This window comes from Apodemus sylvaticus, chromosome 11, assembly GCF_947179515.1.
Source record: "Apodemus sylvaticus chromosome 11, mApoSyl1.1, whole genome shotgun sequence".
In the NCBI taxonomy this organism is placed as follows: domain Eukaryota; kingdom Metazoa; phylum Chordata; class Mammalia; order Rodentia; family Muridae; genus Apodemus; species Apodemus sylvaticus.
In genome coordinates this window covers 84,462,357-84,483,472 of record NC_067482.1, presented here as the reverse complement: position 1 = coordinate 84,483,472, position 21,116 = coordinate 84,462,357, and the positions used below count along the sequence as shown (strand labels likewise).

At 40.0% G+C, this 21,116-nt stretch overlaps 1 protein-coding gene across 1 annotated transcript in view; it reads right to left on the bottom strand.

Annotated features, from left to right (window-relative positions):
- Positions 1-21,116, bottom strand: part of Abca13 (ATP binding cassette subfamily A member 13) — a 450,643-nt gene that overhangs the window by 128,300 nt on the left and 301,227 nt on the right. The window contains exons 44-45 of the mRNA XM_052199718.1: positions 3,682-3,736; positions 2,167-2,344 (exon numbers count right to left, since the gene is read on the bottom strand). Of these exons, the coding sequence (XP_052055678.1) occupies positions 2,167-2,344; positions 3,682-3,736 (233 nt within the window). The remainder of the gene's footprint in view (positions 1-2,166; positions 2,345-3,681; positions 3,737-21,116) is intronic.

The following is a 21,116-nucleotide window of genomic DNA, read 5'->3' as shown; positions in this document are numbered from 1 at the left end:
ACCGCAGCCCTCCATCCGGCGCCCAGGGTGCGCATGTGTGGGCCCGATCAGCAGCGGCAGCCACAGAAATCAACGCAGAAACCAACACTGACCACAGAATACTTCTTCCGACTAACCCATGTGGCTGAGTCCTTTTTGCTCTTTAAATCTCTGCTGAAATTTAATCTATTACTCTAACCTCCTGAATTAAAGTTTACCTTTATGCCATTATCTTCTTCCAGTCTTACAATGATTTAGTCATGAACCAGTTATATCTGGTGTATTTGACATCTGCTTCTTCCAATACAACTGTGAGCTCTATTAGGAGACAGATCTACTCCAACTTAATCACATAATTAGGACCAACATTCAGTCCATTGAGTGGGTGAAACAAAAACATAGGCTGGTTGGCTTACAAACAACAGGGATCTATTACTCACAGCTCTGGTGGTTGAGAAATCTAAGACCAGGATGGACTACTGGTATCAGAGACAGTATATAGTGTCTACTTTTCAACTTTTCAACAACTACTTTTCAATTTAGAGCTGGTGCATTTTCTATCATTTTGCCACATGGTAGAAAGGATAATAGAGTTCTCTTACATCCCCATTATATAGATACTAATCTATTCATAAAAGCTACATCCTCTTGATCTAGTCATTTTCCCCAAGGATCCCACTTCCTGGTACTATAATACTACAGAATGTTTGAATACTGAATGCTGGGAGATACAGATACTTAGTCCCCAACAATCTTGCACATACCCTAACCCATAACAGATCCCCAACAATACTCATTGATTAAGTCACCAAACAGAATAAACTTGAAATGACTGAGTAAAAGTAAAGGAAAGGAGTCAGCCAAATATCAAATGTCCTTTCAGCTCTTAAGCCCCAAGTCCACCCATCACAGAGTGAAGAAGGGCCACATTTAAAATAGAGGGTAAGGAGATATTAAAGCACAGAGAAGAGAGGAAATCTCAGGGTCCTTAGGGTTTGGTTTGTCTATAGTGTCATGGTGTGTTACTCTTTGTGCTCCTACTCACTGTTGTCACATACTTCCCATTCCCTGAGACCACTAGCTGGAAAATGCTGGGGTACATAGAGCCCTAAGATTGTGGTACTAGGGACATAGCTGAGTTGGAGGTAATAAAGTGTGATTCTGTTGAACTAGAAGCATCATTCTGGAGGACCCACTGCCTCCCTATAAAAAGACATGGCTTAACAAAGATAAACCCTCTGCAGACCAGAACTCCTCAGTCATGAGATTTATGAGTCATCTTCATTGCTGGATGAAGATGCACTTGGAGTCTCTCACACAGCAGACTCCTGAATGTTAAAGTTTCTCTGGTATGACTCAGATAATCTATATGATTTAAAGCATCTAGATTACAGCTACAAAAGCAAACCAATCAGTGGAGTTCTAAGTCTATTAAAAGGAGTAAACATTGCTTAAGACCAGCTTCCTAACACATCAGTTCCATGGAAAACAACACAGGTGGTCAGAAGCTGAGGAGTGGGAGGCTCTCCGGGAGAATCAGGCCTACCTAGCCTTCTGCTCACATAGGATTTTCCACATCATAGAATGCATCATCTCCATGAGGACATGAATGCATAGATATTGCCTTTGTACAAAAATGCCAGTTCTGCTCTGTGGTGATGGAACGAGTAGGGGTTATGCAAGAGTACTAAATCTAAATCAGAGTATATACGTTGAAAATACCTGGCCTAAGCTCTAGGCAGCAACTCTACATGGACTTGAAATTGTCATGGAAAGAACAGAAGACAAACTCTTATGACTTTAAGACTGTAGGAAATTCTGATATCCACTATCACAACAGAGAGGTACTAACAGTGAGGACAGAGGTTAGGAATATAGATGAGAGGTCATTTCTAATAAGTTTTACCATTCCACATTCTAGCCCATTGAAAGGGAATAGTAAAAGCTGCTATTCTCTCATTTCTTCCCTAATAAGAAACTTGGGATCCTAGATTCCAGAGCACTATAGCCCATGATTCTTGAGTCTTCCCCTCATAAAGCAATCCTGAATGTCTGATGGTACCCGGTAAAGGCAAACTGGTAGGTGCTCTTAGCCAACAGAATGAGTGTTTCCACTGTGGACTCCCCCATGTGACTTAGGCCCTACGACCACCATATTCATATAAGAGCCATATGCACAAATCCTACCATGTCATACAGGAAGTTAATGAGCCAATATGTCCTGTGTCCAAGGCCACTTATATGTTGCAACCTTTTAGCTCCAGTCACTCTGTCCCTCACCACAGAGCTACCAATCGATGCTGACAAGATGGAGAATCCCAGGACAATGCAGAGGGCAACACCACACTGGCGGATGCTCTCCAGGCTGTAGACAGAGGATAATATAACAGCTCATCAGATATCATAGAAGAAACCAGAACTTCCTTCTATTATTAACACTTGGCAAGAAGGAAGGCCAGGCACATTGCCAACAATGTATGGATTCTCTCCTTCATTCAGTCCCCTCAAGTGCTTTGAAGATGTGGGTTATTGTTCAGAGCTTACAGAACACACAACAGAGAATAGAATAGACAAATATGAAGCTGTAGAGTATCGCAGCATCTTCCTATCTCATCCTACACTTGTTCATATAGTCTGACTCTCAGCTAAACAGTAAACCTCTGCAGAACAACATCCAGCTCCTGGGGCCCTTTCTGACACTAAAACCCCATTTGCTGTGCAGCAGAACTCAACATGCTTCCTTCACTGGCTCATGTCCAGACTTAGGTGTTGGGAAAACCAAACGCTTTCTAAATGGCCGCATAGCACCATACAATGCAGTTTCTCTGACAGGTAGAGCTGGAGAACCTATAGTAGATTCAAGCACTGCCATTGACCATTTTGTCTAGCTCTGGGAGCAGGTGGACACAAGCAGTCTTTTAGCTGCCTGACACAGTGAACGGTGTCACCCCACAGCACCTGGTAGGCCATGCTTTCTGTCTATTATGCCTTCTTTTATAATAGTCATCAGCTACACTGCCCCAGAACTGATGTCACATGTCAAAGACTGTTGGAGGTAGAACTCTCCAACAATAAAGATAAAAAGCAAATGACAGCTCACCTTTGCAATGTCATTGCTTATTTAAAGAGAGCATACTCATCAAGATATGTGGTCTCTACTTGGCAGGCCAGAGGGTTATATAAATAATACTTTTATTATTTTTATCAACTAAATGATTGTCAGCTATATGGAGCAGAATGGAGATAAGGGAGAGAATGAGGGCAGAAACAATGTACTTAGTAGCAAGGTGTTGACTTCTAATACTTAAATATGGTCTCAAATTCACTGCAGCAACAACGCCACCCACCTCCACCACTTCTTGTGGACTGTGAGTTATGTCATGCATGAAAAATGTTCATGGAGGTCCTACATGTTTACTTAGGTGAGTATCATGTTTATGCTGTTAACATGAATATCCTTCCTGGAATGTGTACTGTCCAGAAGCTACAGGAACAATTTTTATTATGAAAAACACGTTCTTTTATGAAAACCACGACTGAATACTATTTGCACCCATTTTCCACCCAGCCATTTGCACTTCCCCTTTTAAAGCTATCTGTGACAGCATCTCTCCTGGAAAATGTTGAAACGGGATCAAAATCACTCCTCGGCATATGAAATGTTTTCTTATGTGAACTCCCCATGCCACTCCATCCACTTACATCCTGTCTTCATTGAGTAAGGCCCCTCCATATGGGTGGCTGTACAGGGTTATTCCTGTGAACAACAAATTGAGACATGAGCTTCATGGCCTCTCCCTTTGGTGACTCATCTTCAAGACACTCAAGAGATGTTTTTTGGTAGCTCTGCCCACCCCCAATCCATTATCAATGAAAAGGATCAAACGTGCTCTTGCCATTAAACTGGTATGTTCTGGGCTCTTTGTCTGGATTGCTTTGTCAAACATAACCATTATGTATTTCACATGTGTCACATCACAGACACCATGTTCCTTTGTCTCTCGTTTAGTTGCCCATTGTCATAAATATCCTAGTGCCATAACTACCACACCCATCTCCATACATAGACACCACTTTGGGAAAAGATGAAGAAGCAAGTATATTCCAGAAGCTAAAATATCATCATATATCAGAGGAAACAGTCTTGGTCTATAATGGCTTGAAAGGAGAACTTGGTTCAAAGAGAGAAGTTCAAAACAAAATAAAACATGATTAAAGATTGAGAGCACTGGTTCTACTCCAATCTTTGGGGAGAAGACAAGGTTGGACAAAAATTCAGTTACACAAATAGTGACTTTATTCAATCAACTAAATTTCAATAAAAACTCTAGATGTTGAAGCTCACCTACTCTTCTGGCTGCTAAACAGCTGGACATGCTACAAGCAATGGGAAGTGTCATGTTTGATTCCATAGGCCCTTCCCTAATCTCATTTACAGCATTTCTGGTGACTGGTTTCAATAAAAACTCCAATCTAATAAGGTCATGGCAACTCCTAAAACTCCTAACCAGACAGCCAGAGCATGGAGTATCCAGCTCATACCTGGACTGTGTGATCTTGCTGAGGAACACACCCTTTGGACTTACTGGATAAAACTGAAAACTATTATTGATAGCCTGACTTACTAACATCTTGTCCTATTTCCTCCTTTCCCAGTTGAGCAAACACAAAGGCCTAGTATTTATTTCTGTCTTATTATATTTTGCCTTTCCAGATCAACTTCCAGAAATTCTAGATTTGGTTTGTGGAACCAGCACATTCAGTAAATTGACTAGTTTTTCTTGTTAACTTGACACAAAGTAGAATCACCTGAGAAGAGCAAACCTTAATTGAGAAATTACTTAGATCAGATTGGCCTGATTGCTAATTGATAGAGAAAGGCCCAGCCCACTGTGTGAGAGGTCTGGGATGTCCAAGATAGTTAGCTGTGCATGAACCAGTGAGAGTGTCAGTAAGTAGCATTCCCCCATTGATCCTATGTAATCTCCTGCCCTGGCTTTCCTCGGTGATGGGATTTGATGTACAGGTATTAAACCAAATAAACCTATTCTTCACCCCAAATTTGTTTTGTTCATGCTCCTTATTATAGCAATAGAAGGCAACCTAGAACCTCCAAATAAATAGACGATTCTCCTCTTGTATGTTTGCTTATAATTCTCCCCTGTGTTCTCTGAAACCTACCTCCTCAGACCACCTGGATCTCAACCCTCACACAGTTTAATATATTCTGCACATACCCTGTCACCCGTAGACTGCATGTTTTGACCTCCCAAACAAAGTCCATCATTAGTTTGTGGAGTTCCCATTATCCCAGTCACCCAGGAGACAAATTGAGGTCCTATCCACTCCTCATTTTTCTTTGCCACAGTTGTTCAAGTTTCCAAGTTCTCTCACTTCCAAGGACTTCTACTTCTATATTGCCACCTCACACAGCCTGACAGTGCTCATGTTCACTAGCACCTTGTCTTGGTGGCCCTGAGTTCACATCATGTCTAAGCCTGCCTGCACCAAAGCTCAGTACATAGCAGTATATATGTCAGCCCAACAAGCTAGAGAACATTTGGAGAGAGAGAGAGAGAAAGAGAGAGAGAGAGAGAGAGAGAGAGAGAGAGAGAGAGAGAGAGAGAGAGAGAATATGTGAAAGAGGGAAAGAGAGGTAGAAAAACAGAACAACCATGTCCTTTACCTCCACATAGGTTCATTTTATCATAAAGTATAAAATTCTTCCACTGATTCCATTTAAAAAATGAGATTAGTATCATTTTCCTTGACCCTGATGCATTTTAACTTTGCCTTCAACTTCCTGGACCAGGCCCCATTGACATCCCATTCCATCTTACTCCTATTCAGATATTAATTTCTTTTTCATGAAATCATTATTACATCGTCATGCTTTAGTGAAGTAAAACAGATGAATAAAAAGTGTATAAAGGCTGTCCCTGACTTGCAGTAGTTTTATGAATTTTCAACTCTACACTACTTCAGAAGTAAAATATACTTTGTGGAAATCACACTTCAAAATTGAATTTTAATCCTTTGCTGGCTATGAACACATGGTACTACACTCTGCTCATGCTGGGCAGCAAGCACTTTGAGCAGCAGATCCTAGCCACTCAACAATGACCCATCCTCCATCACTTAGGATCACAACCTTGTTATCTTTTGTCTGTTATTTGTGTCACATGAATTTCTTGATTATAACATTTTCAACTTACTGTGAGTTTATTAGGACACAACTCCATCATTAAGTCAATCTGAATCTATGTTTCAAGTTTTCAGTGCCATTCTTAGCATACAAATATGTGGTGAAATGATTAGATTAACAGTCAAGCTAATTAACATAACCATTTCTCGAAAACTTGCTGATGAGAATGGAAATTAGTGCAACCATTATGAGGAGGTACTTCAAAACTAAAACTAGAAATAGTATAAGATGTAGCACTCCCACTAAAGGAATGATAGATTCCTACTCAAAGAATAAAATCATACAGATGTCTGCAGACCATGTTCACTGAAGCATCATTCCTGATGACCAAGATAAATCTATAACTCCAGTGTCTATAGTCAGATGAAGAGATGCAAAAATGTGTTATTTCTAAATGTAGATCCAGGTATTTACAAATGTACACACACACACATTTTAGTATAACATTCAAACACTTTTTAATGAAAAGGAAATCTTGCTTTTTGCAAAAACACTGCCAAAATAAATACCACATACATAAAATAAGTCAGAAGAACAAAAATAAATGCCATGTGGTCTTCCACAAATCCCTAACACTATTAATAATACTCGGTTATGCTTGCAGACAGGAGCCTAGAATGACTGTCCTTTGAGAGGCTCCACTCAGTAACTGATTCAGATGGATGTAGAGTCCCACAGCCAAAAATTAGATGGAGCTTGGCAACTATTATGGAAGAGCTGGGGGAAGGATTGAAGGCCCTGAAGGGGATAGAAACTCCACAGGAAGACCAACAGAGTCAACTAGCCTGGACCCTTGGGTCTCCCAGAAACTGAACCACCAACCAAAGAACAACATGGGCTAGACCTAGGCTTCCACACACATATGTAGCAGATATGCAGCCTGGTCTTTCCTTATCTATGGGATATGGTCTTCTAGTTGGGCTGCCTTGTCCGGCCTCAGTGAGAGAGGATGTGCCTAACCCTACAGAGACTTCATGTGTCTATGATGGAGGCTACCCAGGAGAGGCTCCCCCTTCTCAGAGGAGAAGGAGGTATGGAGGAGGGACTGCCAGAGATGAAGACCAGAAGAGGGAACATCGATTGGGATGTAAAGTGAATAATTAAAAATGTTAAATATACAAAAGCATACAAAAGTGGGAGAGGTGTTACTGAAAGGATATAAGAGGAAGTTCATTTTAGGGACAAATAAAAAAACATGGTGATAAGAGATAATAATGATATATTGGTTATCTTTGATAGGATAGAGAGTTAAGTGTGCTTACCACACATGTACATGAAAAAAATGACAAAAAAATAAAAATCTCCAAAAAAAAAAATGACAGCCTTCAAATGCTGAGTCCTTACATGCTTGTAAGAAGAGACGTGCAGTTGTTACCCAGAAGTGACACCATACTCACTCACCTTACACACACACCCACAGCTTCAACTAAGCATGCATTAGGAATGTCCAGGAAAATCGTGTCTCCATAGTGAGTGTGCATGGATATTTCCCTTTTCATTGTTCCCTAGACAGTGTAGCATGAAAACTACTTGATAACATTTTTATTTTATTATGTATTTTCAGTCACTCAGAGAGTATGTAAATTATGTGGCAGAGTAAGCCTGAGTTACAGGCCAATATTGTACCAATAGCATTTGAAATAAGACATTTAAGCATTTATGGATTTGGACAACTAATGGTCAAGGATCCCTGAAACTAATCCTGACAAATACTTAGGATAATACAAGCTTGTGGTCATGTGTTATAAACTCTGAGTATGTGTGTTGAGCTATGGGTATATATTTTTTTTGAAAGAAGCTCTGTCACACCAACATCATTATGGACAAATTTGAGAAGAAGTACCTAAACCACAAGTATCTCAGATAGTGAGAGGACAAGATATAGCTACTAGTGTCTCCTGAATTAGATTTACTATGGCTTACAAGATTAGGACTCTAATTGCTGCACCCTGCAATTGAGTTACCATTGTCACTGAACTAAGTTTGTGTGATGTTTTTCTTCACACAGTGGCTCAACTGGGTTCCAGAGAGAAAGGTACAGCAGCAAAGCATGGGTTTACCAGATGTGCACCGCAAAAGGCCATGGGACTTTTGAATCGTGGGGTTGGGGTGGTAATGATCTCTTAGTGGGAACTTAGCAAGCTGGGTGGAGAGATTTCAGAGCACTGTGTCAGAGAGTCTCCACAAGATAAGAACAGGCTGGTCAGCCCACTGAGGCAAAGAGTAGCTGGGTTTAGCATGGGATGGTGCCACTTTTTTAATATTTCTCAGAACACTTGCAGACAGAAGCATGTTGTCCTCTGAGAGGATCTACCTAGCAGCTGACTTAAACAGATGCAGACAACCACAGCCAAACAGTAGATGGAGTTTAGGGGCTCATGGAAGAATAAAAAGAACAACTAAGGGCCTCAAAGGGGACAGGAACTCCACAGGAAGACCATTAGAGTCAACAAACCTGGATCCTTGGGGTTTTCAGAGTCTGAACCACCAACCAAACAACATACAGAGACTGGACCTATGCCTCCTGCACATATATAGCAGATGTGTAATTTGGTCTTCATGTGGGTTCTAAACAAATAGAATGAAACAGCTATCCCAAAAGCTGTTTTTTGTATTTGGGATATGTTCTTCTAGCCAGAATGCCTCAGTGCCAGAGGATGTGGCTAGCCTTGCAGAGCCTGAAGTGTTAGGGTAGGTGGGGAGTACCCAGAGGGTTCCCCACCCACTCAGAGGAGGGCTGTAGGAGGGGGTGACCAGGAGTGGAGCAGTGAGGATGTAAATTTAATAAATTAAGTTAAATTAAATTAAAAAAATCAAAACAGAAAAAGACATTCAATTTTTAGGTTTAGAACAGAAAACCCTGGTGTTGCTGTCAGAGCAGTAGTTAAGCCAGTACTTGCTGCCAGCTTATTTGAGACCACATCCAGATCACATTAGAATAACACATTATGCCTGTGTTCTAACCTGGGTGTGGAAACCAGAGCACTAGATGTCAACTGTGATTCATCAAGAATCAAGCAAAGATATGGTGCTGCTCATTCTCAGACCAGATGATTCATTCAGGTGTTGCTGAGCCAGCTAGAAGGAGCCTTGTGATAGGCAGACAAGTAGGCCATCCCTGAGAATATTACCTTCCACCACAGAGAAGCCATTATGGTATTCTTGGAAGTCAAGCAGAGGGCACCATGAAATAGTATAGGGATTCTGGCCACACTAAGGATTGTGAATTACAATGGATCTAAGTATATATGCTTGAAACTCATGTGGTGTCTGGGTCTACAAACACAAAGTAACTTTTTCATTTTTATAGCAACTTGGCTCACCATCATATCACCATTTTTTTTCAGAATCCTATTTGTTTTTGTAGCACTTCTATGAGGTTAAACATACTTTAAAATTAAACTAACATTGCTTTAAATTGGATGTAAGATTTTATGTGTATTTTGCAAAGTCCAGAAAAAGGTTTGAAGTTATTTAAATAAACGGTGTATGCATACATTTCCTCAAAAATAAGAGAATAATGAACAGGGAAAAGAACTACAAACACAGGGGAAGATGGCTGCCTCCTGAGACTCTCAAATCCATTCAGCCTGCATCAACAGGGGACACATCCTGCACAGACTGTCTCTCAAACCTTCACATGGTATAATGTTAAATATCAGACTACTTCCTACACATCTGGGAATGGGGTTTGGTACATCTAAGACAACTACTATATGAGACCAGCTACAGAGAAAGGGCAGCCAAGTGGTTAGGGGTTGGAAGGTGAATTCAGAGAGAGAGAACTGCAGCATAGAAAAGTTCTCCTGAGTGACCTGACTTCAAGCAGAATGGGCATCAGAACAGAAGGGACAACTCTAATTATCTGAATCTCCATTTAATCCCTTTTCTATGAAGCCAGAAACATCATTTATATAGCCTTTGATGTCCTGGTGTGGATGCTACATTATCACAAGGAACAATCCCTGTAATTGGGGTATTATTTTCTTTGTCTCCTGTCACTCAATAGTCTTCTTAGGTAACAATGAGACAGTGAGAGAATCTTGGGCTGATGAGGCTGCTAACAGGCCCATGGATCTTAAATCAACCGGTCATGGCCAGAGCGGCACACAATGGAGATGATGGAGAGCATCGCTCTTGCCAACATCACTTCAAAGGTTTTCAGAGATGATGCTCACATGTGCATTTTGAGGACACTTGAATCATCTTTCTTTGATTATCCTTATCATTTGTATTCTAGTTTTTTTCCTTCCTAGAATTGGTCCACAGCAATGTATAAATGTGTAAAATTAGTTTTCTCATTTAGTGTTCTCATTATGGCTGCATCTGGTATGTTTTCTAGACTGTATGTTTGTCACTTATAAAAATGCACATCTGTGCTTTTGTCCCATATTCATTATGATAGATAAAATACTTAACACATTACAATTCAAGTCATCCCTTCAGGGTTCATTATTTTTATAAATGTATATCTTTGAAAGTATTAATGCCCAGACATCCCTAACATCCTCATCAAAAAGACTTTCCTTAACCTCAATATGTTAGAAAAGTTTTAAATCACTATTCCTTAAACTGGAGGTTCACCAGCCCATATAAAGTTGTAATAACTAAATGCAGGATAATAGAAAGTTTGGCAACAGAAGTAGATTTCTGAACATGTAAATAGTCAAATTGTAATTAATTCAGAGTAAAACATAAGAAATATGAGATCTTCATGCTATATGTTTCACTTATTCATTTCTGTAAAAACTATCCTGACAAAAAATAATTTAAGAAAGAAAAGGTTATTATAGCTCACAATTCCCAGTTACAATCTATCATTGTAAAAAATTTAAAGCAACTAGATACATATTATATATGTGGTCAAGATCAGAAAGCAATGAATTAATAAATACAAGCTAGGACTCAACTTTCTCCATTCGATACAGTTCAGGATCTCCTGTCTAAGGAATGGCACCATCCATGGTGGACAGATAACCTCCCACAACATGCTTATAAGCCAACTTGATCTAGACAATCACCTTGAGATTTTCTAGCGGGTTCTAGATTATGCCAAGTTGACAATTAGGACTAACTATCAAAAATTTTCAAGTACTGAACACACAGCTTGCATACTTTGTATTGTGCATGCTCCACAACAAAAAACTACAAAAGACCCTGCCTAAAATGCCTTGGCTCAGATTCGTCAATAATGAAAATAATTAAATACAGTGTATTTACTATATGTAGATTTTATTTCCTATAAAGTAGAAGTATTTAATTTTTAAAAGCAAAGACCTTTAATACTTTCTTGCCATCCTTGCCCATTCTGTTACTATAAAACCAGTGTATCTTCAGGTTGAATTATGTTAGAATGTTTGATTTTAAAATTGGATATTTGAGAATTGCTGACTTGAGTTTCATTTGAAAATGTTAACTCAATTTTGGCTTGAAATCTGGACAGAATTTCTAATAATTTCTGAAATGGCCCTCAAAAATCTCCTCTCATTTTGTTCTACATAGTAATATGAAGTGGTACTCTCAATGTTGGCAATTATAAAAGCAAAATATTGATCAACTATAAAATTGTTGAAGTTGCTCTCTGCACTAACATATCAGATATCTAGCTAAGATTTAATTCTTTAGGTAAAAAGTAATTGTGCCTAGATTTCATTAGTATGTTAATTTCTTTCATGTTTAATAAAGTGTAAATATATACCAAAGAACTATTTTAAAATATGTCTTGTAATGTATCATAAGTACGTGTTTGATTTTTACATCTATTTTGTATATTTGTTTCATGTAAAATTTTCTCAGGCAATAAAGGTTGAAGAATTCCTTCCTTAAAGAGTTACCAGAAATCTTCAGGAACAGTCAAAGGCTAATGTAATCACACACTACCAAGAGTGAATACAGACATGCAAGGTGATTCTCCTAAGTGGCATTTTCCATGGTATTTACCCACTCTTCCCACTCTTGATATCTCTGGGAGGAATGTTGTGGGTGTTTTCCTCAATATTAAAATTAAGTAACACCAATACTAAGCATTACAAGCAACCATGACATGGCAAGCTCTTGATTTTAAAAGTAGGATACAAATATATACCACATGTACATCCTCAAACACAACATAAACAAACAAAAGATGAAGTTAAAAAATTGTATTAAATTCTAATCCAAAACTAATCAGACTCAAACAGTTTTTTTTTTTATTTTAGGAATTTCTTCTAACACAGTAATTTTTACTGAATTATGTTTCATGTTGTATGTCTTTAGTTTACTGGGTCACTCTTGATAGTCCATCAATATTTTTTGGTACATGTAAAATATCTGTATAACTGTGCTGGAATTCGTGCTCACACAAGTTTTCTTACTCCCATGGATCCAATGGTCCTGTAATCTTCCATTGACTAATAGGTCAACAACCTATTTTTGTTGCTAACAATATTTCTATTTTGGCTACTTTCTATAGGAGGATGTCCTCATTGACTATTTCTATCATGGGCAACGGTATCTCTCAGTACAGAATTTGAGGTAAACCTGTTTTTCTGTCCACATTCTATAAGCAGAAATCTACTGTGTACTCTTTTGACACTGTAGGCAAAAACTGAGGGTCAGATTCTATGTCCCCCAAAATGGAGAAGTTCTATACCTTCTGGGTCCTCTCTCTTACAACCTCAGACCACAGAGACAAAACAACAAACCCAGAGGAGGAATCTCACAGGTGCTAAGCAGGTGGTAGACTCCCGGGGACCAAAAGACTTGAACACAGAGTAGTGAATCCTGTGCATGTACTCATAACTTTTGTGTATTTAGCCCAGACCTGACAGAAGCCTCCAAATGAACTCTCAAATGACAGGCACAACAGAGAACCTGAGAAGGGTGGCCCAACTGAAGACCTTTGCAGCTACAGTTGCCCCAATCAGCCAACTACTGGCAAAGTGTCCTCACCAAGAAAGCTGATCCTAAACACTTTACATGAAAAAGCCATGTACAATGGCCACCTCACCTGGGTCAGAGATGGGCTATTCTCCACCCGACTAACATGAGTTATCAAATTATAATGCTTAAAGGAATAGAATCAGGGGGCTCTAGCTATTGTGATCCTTTACTACCAAGAAGGAAGTCACCACATCCACCTGTTCGAAATCAGACTGAACATGGCATTGTGAGGTATAAAGAACTCACCTTCTACATTGTCAGCCATGCACAGCAGGACACTGGTCATCCCAACTTCATGGCTGTGACTGAATTAAAGGTCACATCTATAGGCCAGTTTGCAGAACCCAATAGCCACATCTGCTGGGGTCTTAATATCCTGATCTCAGACTCCTTCTCTCTCACTGTGTACTGAGGGAGGAAGTTTATTGCCAGATACTTACTTCATCTTATTCCATCAATAGAAACAACGGAAATAATGCCATGTTTATTTTTATTGTTCCTTAGTTTATTTCAGCTTTGCCTCATCTCCTAACATGCCATGTGTGCAGACCCATCTCTGTCCTGCTTGAGGCACCTAGAATCCTATTATGATGTAATTTATCAATGGAATTCAGAAAGAGGGTTACTGATAGGGAAAAAGAAAAAGAAAAAAATCATAAAAAATCATAATAAACCCTAAATATTCAAAGTAATCTTGAATAGGCTAGAGCTAAAGGCATCATATTATTTAACTCCAAAAAACTATTATATACACACACAAACACATACACTCACACACACACACACACACACACACACAAAGATGCCCAAAATAAAGTAGGCAGACTAGTGAGATTACTCAGCAGGTAATTGCCACCAAGCCCAGTGATATGAGTTTGATTCCCAGGACTCACATGGTAGAGGGAGAGAACTGTTTCCTGTAAGTTGTCTTCTGACCACATCTGCATCATAGCATAGGTACCCACATTAACAAAAACCCACCACAATAAACAAACAATGTAATAAACAATTAAAATCACAGAAAAGAACATCCTCTGGGGAAAGAAGCAAACTTTTTCCTAAACGGAACTACAAAAACTGGGCATTCATATGCAAAGGAAAGAAACAAAACTATTTCTAACCTTATACAAAGATGAGTTCAGAAACCATCAGACCTGAAGGCGTACAAGGATGCCATACAAGGGTTGTATAAAGGGGGAAAGGGATGCTGTGCAACACTGCCCTGGACATGACTTGATTTTTTTTTAATAAGATCCAAAATACACAGGAAACCAGCAAGAATAGGCAAACAGGATGGCATCAAATGAAAACACTTTGACAGAGGGGAAAAGTGACCAACTGAGGGAAGACACAACCTACAGAAAGGGCAACAACAATGTTTCAAACCACACATTTGATGAATGATGTTTGTCAAGAATGCATAAGTAACTCAACAGCAAAATGTAACCAACTACAATGACTTAAAATTCAATATTACTAAAAAAAATGTACTCTCAATAGAATATGAAATGAAAATAAGTGTGACAGCAGAAATCATCAGAGAAATATATATGGCAACCATGGGGAAGTGAGGCCTGACTCCAGTTAGCAGGACTGTGAGGTCATGTCAAATGCCAAATGATAAGCTTAAGTGAGAATATAGAACAAGGGGAGCAACACACTGTTGTTGAAGTATAAGGTAGGGCAGCAGTTTTGGAAAAATAACATGGGTGGTCCTTAAAAACTTAACAGTAGATCTGTCCTGTGACCCATCAGTCCTTCCACTGTCCATCAAAGGAACATCTGGGTTTTCATGTGCACTCTGTCCCTACTCACAGTAGACATGACACGGAGTTAACCTAGGTGTCTATCGACTGACAAATAGATAAAGATTAGTGTGTTTATACCAAGTGCATATTATTCAGGCAAAGAAAAATGAAACATTGTCATTACTTAGCAACAGAAATAAATTATCAAATATCATGTTAAATGAGATAATAGATACAGAAAGATACTACAAATTATCAGGTCACAAAGCTACAAAACCAAACGTAGATAATGCCAATCTACAGTTCTCACTTATACTTTGCTTAGCATAATATCTCCAGGTGTTTGTGATACTATTTATGTGTTGGCTGAAGTGGATCTATAGGTAGACTTTAGAATCTACTACCTGAGTGCAAGAGAGACGAGCCATCCACTCACTCTGAGAGGTGGAAGGACCCCCAGAGCAGCTCAGTCACACCTCAGCCAGATCCTGGGAGTTGGGCAGAAATGCAGGATGTTGGGATAAAGTGCTAGACAGTGAGGGAAGAAAGCTGGCTGAGGATCCCCAGGGGCAGTAATCCACTGAACATAAAAGCTCAGTGATGGGGCTGGAGAAAAAACTCAGCAGTTAAGAGCACTGACTGCTCTTCTGAGGGTCCTGAGTTTAAATCCCAGCAACCACATGGTAGCTTACAACCATTTGTAATGGTATCTGATGGCCTCTTCTGGTGTATTTGAAGACAGCTACAGTGTACTTTCAAATAAATATTTAGAGAGAGAGAGAGAGAGAGAGAGAGAGAGAGAGAGAGAGAGAGAGAGCCTAGTACCGAAGATGCTGATCCACAAGAGAAGGGATGGGAAAGGATAAGGTGAGATCTCAGGCTGGCAGGAGAAAATGCACTGCTATTTAAATGCATGGGCTTTATCATGCATTTGAAAGTCACAGACATTTCTAAGTTTGGACAAGAAGGACAATTTCAACACTTTTTGAAACACTTTTTCCAACAAAATGTCAGCATCTTGATTGCATTTTGATTGTTGAATCAATACAAATGGAATTCCAAAAAAAATGATTTCAGAAAAGAAGAGCCAGAAGGCAACAGCGTTTAGTAGGCACATGATATGTGGTAGAGGAGCTGTGTGGGATGGCCTGAGCTGGGCACACAGGCTTGGAGACTTTCCTTGCTTTTCTGCTCTCATTACATGACCCAAATGTAGGATAAACACCTAGGCATTGGGGAAGAAAGTACGAAAGTGACAAAGTCAAGGTCTATGAATATTTAATAGAGATAAATTTTTAAGCAAATAGAACTGTGATTTGATGTGCACATATGAGAAACAGCAAAGAGTCCTGAAGTGGCTGTTGCTGAACTTTTGGCTGGAAAAGAACTCCAATGGACAGAGTGCTGGACCAGACCAGGGGTAGCGTGGAGGTCATCCCCTGGCATTGTAGTGCATGTTTGTAACCTCAGTGCCTAGGAAACAGGGGCAGAACGATTAGGAGTTTGAGGTTATCCTCCTCACACAGCAGGTCAGAAGGACAAGCTGAACTGCATAAGATCTTGTTTCAAATTTTAAAAAAAAAAATTATTTTTTTATTTTTTTATTTGATATATTTTTTTATTTACATTTCAAATGATTTCCCCCCAAAAAATTATTAAGGCCAAAAATGTAAAGGAAATAGTAAGGGCTCCACATGAAGTCATCTACAATCTCAATAATTGAAAATGAGGCAGGAGGATGATGAGTTCCATCTACCTTTTATAGTAAGGCACTATCTTAGAAGAAAGGGTATGAATTAAGGAGAATACCATGTACAGGAAGATTCTTTCCATGGTTAACCTCAGACATACCCAGAGAGCCCCCATGGTAGGCTGCCCATGGGAAAAATATCTAGATTAATATTTTTGGTACCTAGGGCCAGATACGAGTAGAAATAAAAAGACAGATGACATGTACCTGTGGAGTTACAGGGACAAAATGGGAAAAGATTTAGTGAAAAGGACAGATTCAAAGTTGTATCCACTGATGTGTAGGTTAGGATTCTGATAATTGCCTCTGATGACAAATGTGATTAGCTGCCGACATGAATTTACAAAAAAAAAAAAAGGATAGGAATTACCTCTCATTGCACAGTCCTGCCATCTTTGTTAAGTCCAAAATCCCCATACCAGACTCCAAGTAGCACCTGAATAGCTGTACTTCTTGGTACCTCAAAATGTCCTGGTACCTGTTACATAGGGCAGATGAAACCCTACTAAATTAACACACAGGAAGAAATAGTCCATCTTGGAAACTGACTTTGGAAACCACAGATGCTTTGCTTGGGCTAGCACCCACCTCTTCCAGCATTGACTCTATGGAAATTCACTAGAAAATTCAAACTGTATTACAGTGAGATTCATGGTTCAAATAAGAGACTTAGACAGGATGAGCTCACTAGGATGAGAGAAGAGACCACCATAGGTCCCAACATGCCAACCTTCTTCGACAGGTTGGGACTCCTTCATCTCTAAGACAAGATTGTCCATACCTGCCTGCCAACACAGCTGTCAGAGAACTGATCTTGAGTACACTGTGTTGTCTGTATAGTTCATAGATGCGTGTTTGGCTTCTGTTGTCTGGAGGCTCCTATGCCCTGCGTTGTGTAGCTGCTGGGGCCAAAGCTGAGGACAAGACTCATCTTCTGCCACCACCCTCCTCCCCCAGCTAAGCTTTGCTTTCATTATAATATTAAACTCATAGATCCAGCTCTATCCAATTCCCACATGAATGGGCAAGAGGAGAAGGATGTGATAGAATATTTTGCTCAGAGATTTGCTAGTGGGAGTTTTTAATCAATATTTTAATAACAACCCACAATGCACCCTCCCATGGTGTTGTCTTCTGTGTTCCCAATTTATTACACAAAACTTCCTCTCCAGCTGCGAGTGCATAAACAAGTCAAAAATTGAAACTCTGACACAAAGCAAATAAAATATCTTTAAAGAAATTTCCAATAACCAGAGAATAAATGTGTTTTTTCAAGTCTAACACAGCTTCTCCACAAATAAATGAAGAGCCTACTGCTTTATGTAGATGCTTCTGAGATGAGCATCATCAGGATGTCTGGTTATCTGATGGGTTGTACAGACAGGATAAATGAATGACTGTGGTCGAGGCAGCAAGGCTCTGGTACCCTCTACTCTAGTCACCTCTAAGTACTTGCCGATTAGGTACAGACTCTGCATATAACCACACCCATCACTGCATTCACTCCTCAAAAGCAATGCTGAATCTGCTCCCCAAGCCTCAATACTGCTCCCTGCACAAGCGCATCAGAGGGTCTGGCCCACATTTCCTTTTCTTCTCTCCTGAACAACCCCAGTGCCTTCCATGTGGGTTCTAGTGGACAGCTTGCCCCCTCTAGAATTTTTTAGTATAAAAACCCACCATTCATTCAATTATATACTTATCGCGTGCCCTTCACTATATCTGAATAATAATAAAGCCAGTGTTTTGAAAAACCATGTAATATTTTTGTTCATAATTAAGCATTTGTAATAACCAGCAAGGCATAGTAGCATAGGTCTCCAATACCTCTAATTGTTAAGGAAATGCAAATCAAAACAACCCTGAGATTTCACCTTACACCAGTCAGAATGGCTAAGATTAAAAATTCAGGAGACAGCAGGTGTTAGAGAGGGTGTGGAAAAAGAGGAACACTCCTCCACTGCTGGTGGGGTTGCAAATTGGTACAACCACTCTGGAAATCAGTCTGGCGGTTCCTCCGAAAACTGGGCACCTCACTTCCAGAAGATCCTGCTATACCACTCCTGGGCATATACCCAGAGGATTCCCCACCATGCAATAAGGATACATGCTCTACTATGTTCATAGCAGCCCTATTTATAATTGCCAGATGCTGGAAAGAACCCAGGCATCCCTCAGCAGAAGAGTGGATGCAAAAAATGTGGTATATCTACACAATGGAGTACTATTCAGCCATTAGAAACAATGAATTCATGAAATTCTTAGGCAAATGGATGGAGCTAGAGAACATCATACTAAGTGAGGTAACCCAGACTCAAAAGGTGAATCATGGTATGCACTCACTAATAAGTGGATATTAACCTAGAAAACTGGAATACCCCAAACATAATCCACACATCAAATGAGGTACAAGAAGAAAGGAGGAGTGGCCCCTGGTTCTGGAAAGACTCAGTGAAGCAGTATTCGGCAAAACCAGAACGGGGAAGTGGGAAGGGGTGGGTGGGAGGACAGGGGAAGAGAAGGGGGCTTATGGGACTTTCGGGGAGTGGGGGGCTAGAAAAGGGGAAATCATTTGAAATGTAAATAAATTATATTGAATAAAAAAAAATTAAAAAAACATGTAATATTTTTGTTCATAATTAAGCATTTGTAATAACCAGCAAGGCATAGTAGCATAGGTCTCCAATACCTCTAACTGTTAAGAGACAATAGGATTGTGAATTTGAGGCCAAGTCATGATATATGGAAAGACCTTATCTCAAATAAAGAGAGTTGGGGAAGAGTGATAAGCCCGCCCCCTCCCTTGTATATTAGTTCTATGTCACTCAATTGCTTGGAGTGGATACTCGCGGATACCCATGTCTTTCCTATTTCCTGGAAACAGTTGTCCAGTTCCCTTCCAGACCACACTGACTTGAAATGCTTTATTTTCACAAGAATCTCACTGCTTCCTCTAGTTCCATAGCTGAGATATATACTCAACACACAGTCTGCAGTGTTCTTCCCCTGGCATCTGACAGCCTAGTCCCCCTTGTGACTTTAACAGGCCATATCCACTGCTTTCTGCCTTTTTCTAGCACATTTGTTATCAGAATCTTACACATGCAATATACAGACTAATATGACCCAGAGCCCAGACTCTCAGACAGTTAACCAGCAGTGTAGAACAGAACAGACCACTTACAATCCTGGGTGCACTGCTGCCTCCAGTTCACAAGAACATACTTTGGACCGAGCTACCAGTACTCCAAAACCATGACAGGATACACCAAGAGTAGTTGGAACAAAACCAAACAAAAGTCGCATGCAAGCCCTTACTTTTTCTTGATTGGGTGTTTGGTTTCTATCAATCTTTGACATCCATACCTCCCAGGAAGTTATTTTAGTTCATTTCTTGTTTTTCCTGTAATATAGCCCTAGGGGAGCCAAGGCCTAAAGGTTTTCTACTCTGACTTCTTCCTGATGATTGAGACAACTGTCTTTGCACTAAAACAGTTTATCATTGCAGGTGCTACAGTGGTAAAGAAGTTCCCAGAGCCTAAACCATTTGTTACTATTTGTTTCTAATGAACCTCTGGCCTTCAATCACTCCCAAGGGAGGAGAGGCTCCATGTCATGTTAGTGTGTGTGACACTAGCCACGGTCAACACATAGCAGTCTGATGCCGTGACCTGTTCACTGGCTGAATAAGAAAGCTGTGCTTGCTCATCTGGCTACCTTTACCTGTCACTTTTAAAGAAAGGTTAGGACCAAGGTTGCAGGGCTGCTCTGATCTCTCCTTTCCAGTGTTCTGAACCCTATTGCGTAGTTTTCCCTGCTCACTCCACAGCAGTCCTGTGCAGAGCGCCTGGGCCTTCTCTGCCATACCTTTTTCTTCTTACATTTCTCAGAAGGCCGTCAGTTCTGACTTCAGTCATTCAACCTCAGAAGCCCAAGTTTCTGTTTTAGTTCTTAAATACTTTCCTGTCTCTGTCCCCAGTGCCCCAAACTTTCTCCCATTTCTTTGAACTTTAGGGTGCTCTTTTCTCTAGCTTCACTCTGATCTTGCCTAAATGCCTTTACATTGTGAGAAGGGCATTTCTTTCCTTCTTTTTCTTCTATTCCTTTTACAACACTACTCTTATACTCAATATTGGGAAAGATCATCAATCATCAATCGGCTAACTAAAAAAGTCTTTTCTCCTAGAAGCATCAGCCAAGGTCAAGTAGAATCTGGCTACAAAGAAAAAAGTCCTTTTAGGAAGAAGACCACTCTCTCTACACTCAACTTCATGATGGGGTCAATATGGACTCATTGAAATCTGAAGCACACCAGAATTTGGCATGCCATCCTGACTTCTACATTGCCCAGTTGACTTCAAACTATTGTTCATAACTCAAGGAATGCTGTGATTCTCCTTGATGGACAGACTGTCTGAAGAAAGACTCTGTCAGTGGAACATAAGAGAAAGGTAAAGATGGTTTCTAGTGAGAACAAGATGCTACCATGCCCCAGAGCCAAACTAGCTCAGTG